Below are 12071 nucleotides of genomic sequence, written 5' to 3' on the forward strand. Positions count from 1 at the left end.
GAATGCGCAGAACGCGTCCGAAACAGAGAAATTCGGCGTTTGAGAGAATTTAGAGTGGGGAACGGGGTATAAGAGTCGGTGCACGGCTCATTCGAAAGGCAGTTCACCCTACCTCTAGAACCAACTCGGATCTCCTAGAAGAGCTCTCCTAACATCAAATAGCAAAATACACTCTATTCTGATATAACCTAAAATCCTTTCTCCTATTATTCCTTTGGATGCCTGGGGTATTGGTGAGACTCGGCGACGTATCGATCCCGTAGTCCAGGGTCCATTCCACATAACCTATAATTTCCGAATTTTGCTGCACGGGGCATTGGTGAGACTCGGTGACGTATCGATCCCGTGGTCCGTGGGCAAAATTACCTAACCTAGTGAATGCTCAGGACATTGGCGAGACTCGGCGACGTATCGAGCCCGTGGTCTGGGGTTCACATCCTAACCTGTCTTGTGTTTTTGAGCATTGGCGCCATTCGGCGACGTTTGAGGCCCGTGGTCAAGCACAAACTTTCCACCTAGCATTTTTGGGTGTATTGAGAATAGAGGCGGTAAATAAATGATTTTATGATTAATTATTATTAAATTCAAAATTGTTTCATAATTTATCCGATTTGGTTGGGTCGAACGAATTGATTAGCGTTAGAATTCAATAATTTAAGAATCTATAGTCCATTGTACGACTCTAAAGTCAAGAAAAATTGTCCGAACCAATTATAACGAGTAGAAACAAATAACAAGCGGATAAAAGCATTAATTCAAGAGGCAGCGGTAAGACTAGAGTTTGTATAGCATCCTAGCGATCACAAATTGAAAAAAATTGTAAAAACAAAAAGCGTACAACACTCTTGAATTGCTACCAAGCGTAAGGACTCAGGCTCAAGCGGTTAGGATTACAGGACATCGGTTGTCAATTAGTAGCGTTGCGAATTTCATTATTTTTTGTTTGTTTTTTTTTTTGCCTGAAAAATTTCATGCAAGCGGAAAGGAGAGGCAATAGAATAAGCAGGGACACGATAAACCTTAAAGCGTTCTTTATTGTATAAACAAAAAACAAAAACAAATTTGAAAATTCAATCGAAATTTCACACAGTAAAACGCTCCGTTTTTCCGGGTCTTTCGAGTCTTCTCTCGCCTGACTTGGTTAAACAACGCGGACAAAAAAAAAAGATTAAAATTAAAAACGCGTCATTTTCGCTATCATTTTGTAAAAACATAATTAAAATTAAAAACGCGTATCATTTTGTAAAAACGCGTATCATTTTGTAAAAACACAATAGTATTGTCTAATAAATTCATTTTGTTATCTTATCAACATAATTTTTGTCTCTCGTCTCGTTCATACCTGCTCCTTTAAAAATAAGGTAGCTCGAACCGACGCGTGGCGGCGTTCAGGCCGGGTCGGCGAGAGCGTTACGTTACAACTGGCGCCCGAACAGGGACAGGTATTGCAAACGAGCGTGAGATTTGTTGAATGAAATTAATTAATTACGTCAAAATGGCAGAGAAGACCGATAGAGACGAAACAGCGAGAGATTCCGGGTTCCAAAATCCCGATGAGCGAATGGCACAAAATGTCGATTTAACCACTTCAGTTCCTCCTCCAGGGGCGGGGAACATTTTTAATGAATCTCGTGGGAATTTCGGATTTGAACAGCAAGAGAAATTTGACGATGATAATAAAGATCAAAATGAAGAAATTAGAATGGAGGAATTTGAAACCCCTAAATCGAATAAAGGAAAAATTGAATTCGCAGAATTAAATCATGAGCTATTGATGAGCCTAATCGACGCAATGAAAGAAATGAAAACACAAGTACAGAGCATGGCTAACGAGATTGCACGAAATAATCAGGCCACTAGCGATTTGAGGTCTGAATTTACGGAAAAATTCAAGACTCTGCAAGCTACAATCGCTAGTGACGTTCACAGAATATATGACCCAATTAAACGTCACGTAACGGGTTTAACAAAAATAGTTCAGGAAAATGAGTCGAAAAGTGCCGTTATTGAGGTTAGTGTGGCTCAAATACAACTTGATGTCAGCGCAATCAAGAAAAGGGTGGAGAATCTTGAATCGAAGGACAAAATTCATAGTCCAAACACGGAGAGCACTCGGATCGTTCCAAAGCCCAGTAAAGTAGTTTCAGATGACGAATCTGAGAACGACGAGGAAAAATATGAGCCCGAAGAGAAAACAGATAGGATTCGGACGATGCTGCCAATGGACATGCATCCAAACAAGATAAAAATTAAACCTCCCACGTACGATGGATCGGAAAGGAAAAGACCGATGAAGTTCATTAAGGAGTTTCGGAGGTACTGTGAGGTAACAAACCCCACGATTACCGAAATGAAATATTTACTGGGACAATGTCTAGAGAAAGCCGCAAAGGAGTGGTGGGTTCTCATAGAGGATCGTGTAGAGGATTTCGAGGAAGTGGAAAAGAAATTCGTTGAGCGTTTCTGGAGCACCGACGTCCAGAGAAAAGTGAGAAAAGACCTCGAATTCGGACATTACTCTGATAGGGATAACAAAACATCGAAAGTGGAGTATACGATCAACATTTTCGGAGCCGCGAAGGATCTCATCCCTCCTCCAAGCGATGAAGACATAATTGCATCACTCTCGCAGCATTATACGGATGAGATTCAGGCAACTATAATAAGCCGTGGATTCAAAACATTGGAACAATTGATCGAATTCTTGGGAAAGATCGATCGGCATGGACCGATAAACTCGAAAAAAGAAAAAGAAACCTCGACGAATCCAAATCAAAACAAAAACGAGCAAAGGCCATTCCGAATGCCTCAAAATAACAACTGGAATAACCAGGGTGGATTCCAGAACAATTTCAACCGGGGAAATCCAAACTGGAACCAAAATAACCGACCCAATGGAGGTTATAACAACAACAATGGCTGGAACAATCAACAGAACCGCAATTACCAGCAAAATTACAATCAGAGGCCCAATAATGGCAATTATCAACAAAATTATAACCAGCGGCCAAACAATGGATATCCTCAACAAAATCGCAATAATGGAAATAATAATCAGCAGAACGGATATAACCGACAAAATCAAAACCCTAATTGGAGACCGCAACAGAACAATGGAGGATACCGGCCGCCGAATAATCCGAACGACCATCGTCAAACCAACGAACGACAACGGCCAGAAATTCAAGCGATCGAGGTCCACCAAGAGCCTCAACCGTCGACATCTCGGGCGGGAAACGAATAGACGTTGTACCCGTGCTTAATGATGATAAACAAGGAAAAATGGATAAAGGGAACGAACGAGGTACAACGGAGAAAAAGAAGAAGATTAAAAAGAAAGAATCTCAGGATGGTTTATCGGAGGACCTCCACAAAATAAGAGATGTAAACAAACCGAAAAACGGAATTCAGGATATAAAGGTGGCAATAAATACGATTTTTACGGATACTAGGGAATTTTTAATGGAAGAAGGAATAAATGAAGAAGCTTTGCCAATTATAGAGTGTCCAGAGATTTATGCTAAAATAGAAGGGATTCAGGTTACAGCATTAGTAGATTCAGGTTCTAGAGTTACCACGATCTCTGAGGAATTTTATTTGGAGAATAGGGAGATTTTAAAGGATTGTCCACTTTTGCCTGTCACGGGAGTGACGGTGAAAGGAGCAATAAAAGGGAAATTAATGAGAGTAAACAATCAAATAATGGCAATGACTGAAATTGGAAAAATTAAAACCTACATAAAATTTTTGATAGTGCCCGGCTTGATTAGGGATGTGTTGCTTGGAGTAGATTCTTTGCAACCACTTAAAAGTTTAATTGACCTGGGAGCAATGTCTCTCCAGGTGAAGTATAATGAAATTATTGATGTAGTACCCACGATTGGGACTACAGAAAAAGAGAATTTTTTACGAGAAATTGTTTTTGAAGAGAAAGTTAAAGAAATAGAAGAAGAAGAGAATTTTAAGCCGGAGCAAAATTTGAAATTTGAAAAGAGAAATATTGAGAAAATTTGTGAGCCAATCCAAAACTTGATTTTTGATAATAGGAGTGATGAGGAAATAACTCTGGAAGAGATTAATGAGATCGTGGAACAAACTGAGCTCTCATTAGAACAAAAGCAAGCACATAAAGAAGTAATTTGGAATAGAAGGGAAGTCTTTCGTAAAATAACAGGTAGAATTTCAGTTTATGAACATCGATTAGATATCACAACGGATAAGCCAATAGTTGCACACGCTTACGAGGTTCCTCTAATGCATAGGGAAAAAGTAGATAAAGAAATAGAAAAGCTACTAGATTTTGGAATAATACAGAGATCGAATAGTCCGTGGATTAATCCGATAATCCCGGTAATTAAAAAAGATGGTACAGTTAGACTTTGTTTAGACGCTAGAAAGTTAAATCAGGTTATGGCAAACGACCATGAGTCAGTACCAAATATGGAGGAAATATTCCAAAAATGTCATTCGGCAAAGGTTATGACAACGCTAGACTTAACAAACAGTTTTTGGCAGATCCCTCTTCATCCAGATTCAATGAAGTATACTGCATTTCGATATAGGGGAAAAGTTTATGAATTTACAGTAACACCATTTGGGCTGAAAACAAGTACCGCCGCATTACTGAGAGCATTAGACATTATTCTCCATGGGTTGGGAGATAATGTAATAAATTTTGTTGATGATCTACTGTGCATTTCCTCTAATTTTGACGAACACATGAGACATTTAGACGAACTACTAGAACGACTGCAACAACACGGAATGACAATTAAATTGAAAAAGGCTAAATTCTTTCGGAAAGAAGTAGAGTTTCTAGGTCACATCTTGACAACTAAGGGTATAAAGCCACAACCAGAAAAGATTCAAGCAATTCATGATTTCCCTGCACCTAGAAATTTGAAACAGTTGAGAGGGTTTTTGGGATTAATCAATTATTATACTAAATTCACAAAAAAACATGCAGAGGAAACAATCCCGCTTTTGAAATTATTGAAGAAGGAAACAAAATGGCGGTGGGAAGAACCAGAGAAAATTGCTTTCCAAAGAATTAAAGATTTATTCGTAAATGACGTTCTTTTACAACATCCAGACCCAGAAAAGGGATTCATTTTACAGACTGACGCAAGTAGCTATGCTTTGGGGGGCACCCTTGCTCAAAAAGATGAAAATGGCGATTTGGGAGTGATAATGTTTGCCAGTAGAACACTGAAAGGGGCCGAGCTAGCTTACACAACCACCGAAAAAGAATTGTTAGCAATTATTTGGTCATTAAAGAAATTCCGAACGTATTTGCTTGGTGCTAAAATCAACGTCATTACAGACCATCGAGCCATAACATTTTTGAAAAATTGTCAGTTGTTAAACGAGAGACTAACTCGATGGATTCTAGCGATTCAAGATTACAATATCGAATTCGAATTTTGTCCCGGGGAGAGAAACGTAGTGGCCGATGTGTTAAGCAGATTAAATCCACCAGATACTGGGGGGCGAAAGGGCAAGGAGATAGTGATCAGCACAATGTTAGCGATCAAACCATCGAAGGAATTGGAACAAATGATTAAACAAATAGGAGTTTGGCAGGAAAGGGATGACAGAATTAGTGAAATCAGGGAAGGTTTGGAAAATGAAAACAACGACAAACACAAAATTGAAAATAATATTTTATTGAAAAAAGTTAATCAAGAGTCCTGGAAAATTGTTCTGCCAAGAGAGATCCTCCATCCTCTGGTATCTGAAACACATCAAATGTATGGTCATGTAGGAGCTAAAAAGATATGGAAAATAATTACAGAAGATTTTACTTACCCGAGACTGTACCACTCTATCAGACAGATTCTTGCTTCTTGCGATTCTTGCCAAAGAAATAAAGTCCCAAACCAGCATTCATATGCGGCACAGCAGAATATCGTTCCGGAGGGACCGGGAGATATTGTTTCAATTGATTTTTTTGGTCCTTTACCCGTGACAAAAGGAGGAATGAAACACATCCTCGTCACAATTGATGCTTTTTCCAAATTTGTTGTTTTATATCCCTTAAAAGCGGCAACAGCGCCAGCAACAATTAACAAAATTTTTAACCATTACATTCCCGAATTTGGAAAACCGAAAAAGCTTCAATTTGACCATGGCACTCAATTTACTTCGCGATTATGGCTAGGGAAATTAGCTAGCAAGGGAATTCAGCCAGTTTTCTCCTCTATTAGACATCCGCAAGGAAATATAGTAGAGAGAGTCAATCGAGAGATCGGTAGATTTTTTCGAACATTTCTAACCGATAAACACACCGACTGGCTGAAATGGGTTAAGGTTATCGAAGACTGTATGAATGAAACACACCACGAGACAACCGAAATGACGCCCATTGAAATACAGAAAAACGCTAAGCCTCAAAGAATCTGGAGGAATTGGATTAAAATAGAGAGGGATGAGGAATTAGATGAGGAAGAAGGGATCGAAGCCAAACTGATGCTTGCTAGGGAGAGAATAGTCAGGAAAGGTAGAGAAAGAGCAAGAAAATTCGACTCAAAACACAAATTAATTCAATTTAATGTAGGAGATTTAGTTTTGGCCAAAGCGTGCAACGTTAGTGACCCTGTAAATAAAAAAATGGCAAAATTCTTCTCGATTTACGAGGGGCCATATAGAATAAAAAAACAAATAGCCACAGCCACGTTTATCCTGGAGAATCCTGAGACTGAGATGGAGAGAGGCATGTACCACGCCGCAAATCTGAAAAAATACAAAAATTGATCAAAAACACGTATTACAAATAAAGTTACCAGGATGTAGTGTTCTAAGCTATATAACTTACCTTTATTTATAATTTCCAAACGTATCCGCCGAAAAAAGTTTTCAAATTAATAAAAAACTTACAATTTTATGCTCAGGGTGACGTCACAGCTATACTCACCTGTTGAATCCATATTTCTTCTACGGCACGACCTAAAACACATAAAAACAATAGAAAAACAAAAAAAAATAAATAAAATCGAAAAGAAAAGAGAAAATTACATGTTTATTACAATTTTTATAAATAATAACAATTTTTAATTCAAAATTACAATTCCCGACAATAAAAATGTTGATTATTTAAAAGTTACTAGCGGGAACACAGATTTATTACACTTAAAGACTTCAAATGTCGAAAAACGAATTTACGATAGCCAAATTTTTGAAAAATTGGAAGTTGTGTACAAAACAAACAGTGTCATGCTCCTTCTCACTCTAGGGATACACTAGAACACGAAAAACCTATTGCCGATAATAAAAATGTCGATATTTTAAAAGATAATCATTCAAGTGGTTATTAGTAGTTATTATAGCTTAATTAAACGAGTTATGACTCAAAAAACCATTAAAACAGTCAAAAACACAATTTTCTGAATGCTGGTAACGTCACGCTTCTGTAGCGGCAAACTTCAGACGGTACTCGTAGCTAGGACCCTAGACTTTAGTTCCCGAGTAATCCGTACGCGGCGAGTGGCGCTGAAAGCAGCCGAACTCGCGTAGTAACAGCCGAATTTAAACGAGAACGGTCACCAAGTTCATGACCTCACTCAACATCAAACGCTAACGGACAATCGATCGAGATAGACGTCTCGTGCGAAACCAAAAACAAAGAAATTCGGAGTTTGAAAAGAAATAAAGGAATAGAACGTGCTAAGGTAAACATGAATGATTAATAGGTAGATATAGAATGGCAGGGAAAAATGAAATTAATCGGGAATAAATCCATGGAACGGTTGATTTAGGAAACGAACATGGATGCTTCCACACAAACAGAAGTCGAAAAAAAGAATTTTTCACAACAGACAGACGGCAAAGAAGGAGAATGGATCTTAGATGAGGAAGGTATTGGCGAGAAATATGGTATCAACGGAAACAAGAGCAAGGAGAAAATGGAAATCTCACCAATTATCACCATAGAGTGGAGCAAGAAATTCAAACAAAGTCAAGGCACACAAACTACGGAACGGGGCCGAGAGAAGGCAATACAAACGATGTGGATCCTAAATAAAATAGAATTAGAAGAAAGTCAGAAATCTGACAGGGAACGAACCTTGCTTTTTATCGCTAAGCATCATTTTCTGTCAAAGATACGTGACGAGTTCCACGTACCACCTATTCTCTCTCCGATCGAGGAAAATAACAGGTGTAAGATTGGGGAATGTATGGAAGAATGGATGGCATGGAAATCTGGTGAATTTTTCTGGAACAACGAAGAAAAAGAAAACTACGAGGAAAAGAAGCAGGAGATTAGAAATGAAAAGAGGAGGACGAAGGAGGCAGAAAAAGCGATTGTAAAAAGAAACAAACAGGAGGGAGAGGAGCAAAAAGAACATGGACGAATGAAAAACCTGGTGAATAAAGAAGATTTGGCGACTCTGAATGATGGAAAATGGGTGAATGATCAAGTCATTAACGCGTATCTTGAGTTAATTACAGAGAGAGGAAATTTGACGCAAAATTTATACGAGAAGGTTTGTTCTTTTAATTCTTTCTTTTTTCACCGACTGCATCTGAGCGGAAATAAATCTGTGCGAAAATGGACAAAAAGGATAAACATATTTGTTTACGATAAGATCCTCGTACCCGTACACCTTGGTAACCATTGGTGTTTGATCGTTGTTGAATTGAAGAGTCGGAGCATTATCTATTACGACAGTTTTTTACGTGAAAATCCTAGATATCTCCAAACAATGCTCAACTACCTCGCCTTTGAAGCCGTTCAGAAGAACGAAAAACGATTCAAGAAGGAAGAATGGAATCTACGTGCAAATAAAGATATTCCAAGACAGGAAAATGGATGCGACTGTGGAATCTTCGTCTGCCTATACGCCAAATATGCATCAATCAACAGGAAATTCGATTTTGAACAAAAGGATATTCCGAGTCTTCGCCGAAAGATAATTCAAGAGTTAAAAAAACAAAAAATTGAATAAAAAAAAAAAAATAAATAAATAAATAAATAAATAAACTACGAGAAATCTCCAAAGATAATTTACTATTTGTCTACGCGATGTTACTCTCATGGAAATGTGTAAACAGTGGAAGTACAATAAACAGCGTTTTGTCCCATCCAGGTTTTTGTCTGTTTATTTATTATTGTCAACTTAGCTAGAAAATCATATCGATGTCCTGGATGCCTCCATATCTGACAAACATGCAAAAACATTCTATCGATGATCCCTGAAACCTGGAATAAGAGAAGCGAATAAAAAGAATTGCCAAATGGAAAGAAAACAATATAAGAAACGTACTTACTTGAATTGATGTCCGGGATGACTCCTCTGCTGAAAAATGAATAAATGAGTAGTAAAAATAGATTATAAATCACGAAAAACACTTACCTGATGAGCCGATGTCCTGGGGTCCGCGAGCCTAAAAAAAAAAAAAAAAATAAAAAAAGAAAAAAGAAAATGATTAGAAAATAATTAAAATAGCTATAGAATGAAAAGAATACTTACCTACTAAATTACTCCGAAAACCTAGAAATAAGAAAAAAGAGGAGAAAAGGAATAGAAAAAAAAGGGGAAAGGAAAATGGCGTAAAAGAGATTAAAGAGGAGAATGGGGGAGAAATGAGAAGAATTTGGGGTAAAATGAATCAAGGTAAAACGAAATAAGGGATAAGGAGAATTAAGGGAGTACGAGGAGCATGGAATTGAAGTAGAATAGGGGATAGGAAATTTGAGAGCGGGGTAGGAAGAATCCTGAAAATATGACAAAGAACCTGAAAATCAAAGAAAATAAATTGTAGAATAGAATAAACCTGAAAATAAAAGAAGAATGAATGGTGAAAGGGACGAGAAAAAGGGAGCGTTGAGATCCTGAAAATAAAACTTGAAAAAGAAACACGGCGCTGAAATAGAAAAAACAATAAACCTAAAAAAAAAAAAAAAAAAAAATGATATTGAAAACCTGAAAATAAAAAGAAAAGTGGGGATAAAAACAATAAAGGGAATGAAATAGACGAATAAGAAGGGAGTGGGAGTAATAAGAGATAAAAGGGACGAATAATAAGGCTACGAGCGAAAGAGGGGGAAAATATGAACTAATGGGAAGACAAAAATAATAAAAGTGGGGTAAAATGGACGAATGAGGTGCGAGAAGGACTGAAAAAGGCAAAGTGGGGTAAAATGGACAGAAGTAGAGAAGTGGGGAAAGTGAAAGGAGTGGGGATGTAGAAAGAGTATAAAGGTCGGAGCAGCAGGCTCCGGAGCGTCATTCGAGCCTCTGTCAAGCTTCAAACAACACCGGGAGCTACCCAAGCGATTGGACGACATCGGGAGCTCTACCTCGTTATTCAAAGCGACTTTGAGAATCTAAATCTCTACAACCACCAAGATGCGGATCGACCCAATCATCCCGGGAGTTCCAACACCTTCTCCATGGCCAGCGACCTGGGAAGGAAGCTTCGAGATTATCATATTGGAATTCCTTAACCCAACGAATTTTTCCTACACAACTCTGACAAAATTTGAGGAGCTGTGTACATTCGAGGAGCAGTTATTCACCGACATCGCAGAAAGAAACCACTATCCAAGGGTTTATGCTTCCATCGACCGGATATACGCGGTCGTCAGTCAAGAAACGGCCTACAGAGGAAAATTGGTCGACGTGGAAGATGGAGAAGCTACCTTACTGCTTATCGATAGAGGGGTTACTCTCATGCATCCGGTTCATGAGCTTCAGAATCTACCTCATCAATATGTCAACGTGCCTTCTTTCTGCACGAAAGCATTCATTTCTGGAATCAGGCCATTTTATGGAAACAGATGGGAGATGACCTGCAGCCTCCATTATCAACGGAAGCTGGTTGATCAAAAAGCTAGAATCACTATCATCGGCGATCATCCTACGAAGAAGGGCCACGAAGTTCACCTTTTCATAACACCTCAACGGGTCAATCTGGGAGAAAGCTTGGTCAGGCACCAATATGCTCTACCTGGCGAATATCGATTCAGCCTTCGGGACGACGTAAAGTGTGCAACGCCTGAAGAAATACAAAGATTGGCGAATGGAGAGCAACTACAGGAGCCTTTCAATCCTATTGCGGCAGAGCTGAGACAACTAGAACATCTGCAACTCCTAGACTTGGAAGAAGAACAAATGAACGAGGTCAATCAACTCCGCTGATGGAAGACAAGCTGAAAAACATCAAGAGACCTGCAAATCATCATTTTCAAGACATCATCGCCCTGTCCTCCCTTTATCCCCAAATCAAATTGCATTTTTAAATTGTCTACGGTCCCAATCCCACTTCCGGCATTTGAAAGTTTGAATTTTTATATTTTTTCTTTTTGTTTTGACTCTTTAAATGAGTTTTTTAGAACAAAAAGCATCATTTCAAAGATCTTTTTGTTCTGGGGGGCATTTGAGACGTAACACTCGCGTGGAGGCCCGAGCCTGCTCGAACGATTTGATACTACGCGTGCGAAAAACATCGCGGCGCGATGACGGGCGTGCGTCCCAACCGGCGGCCATATTGGCGACTGGCACAAAGGCCCGAGCGAGCCGGCGGGCAACGCTCCGAACAGCGCCACTTGAAAAGAAATCAAACTAAATCATAATTTCTTTATTCTAATTGTTTTCAAGCTTTTTATTTATCAATATGAGCGTAATTAGGCTCAAAATGTCGGGAAAAATAGCCGCTATCAAAGAAAAATAAAGGAAAGATTAAAGCTTGTAGAAAATTTGGGTTATTTTAAATAGAGCGAGATGCTTGATCACAGCGCATGCGCGGGGCTAAGCGTTCATGGGCTATAGGAACCCGAACGTGACTTTTTGTGATTTTTCAAATTAAATTAAATTAAAAGATATTAAATGAAACAATGGAGCCAAATCATTCAAATAATTAAGCAACAACAATTGACATTGTAATTTCATTATTTTAAAGTCACGGTAAGCTGAAAATTGATCAAAGCGGAATTCGGCGCATCGGGCAAAATAGCGATCAGCCAATGGCAAGGCGCGAAATATGGCAGCGAGCCAATAGAGAGGCCCGTTACAAAAGAATGCGCAGAACGCGTCCGAAACAGAGAAATTCGGCGTTTGAGAGAATTTAGA

General features: G+C 38.7%; 1 protein-coding gene across 1 annotated transcript; it reads left to right on the plus strand.

Annotated features, from left to right (window-relative positions):
- Positions 1 to 1495: 1495 nt before the first annotated feature.
- LOC122411411 (G-quartet DNA-binding protein TGP1-like) lies at positions 1496 to 3244 on the plus strand. Its single transcript, XM_043420161.1, has one exon. The coding sequence runs from the start codon at positions 1496 to 1498 to the stop codon at positions 3242 to 3244; it is 1749 nt and encodes a 582-aa protein (XP_043276096.1).
- The last annotated feature ends 8827 nt before the right edge of the window (positions 3245 to 12071 follow it).

Source organism: Venturia canescens, chromosome 5 (genome assembly GCF_019457755.1).
Source record: "Venturia canescens isolate UGA chromosome 5, ASM1945775v1, whole genome shotgun sequence".
NCBI classification, from domain to species: domain Eukaryota; kingdom Metazoa; phylum Arthropoda; class Insecta; order Hymenoptera; family Ichneumonidae; genus Venturia; species Venturia canescens.

What these genes read in the sequence shown, in the direction of transcription:
- LOC122411411 (XM_043420161.1), top strand. Translation starts at nt 1,496, where the DNA reads ATGGCAGAGAAGACCGATAGAGACGAAACAGCGAGAGATTCCGGGTTC.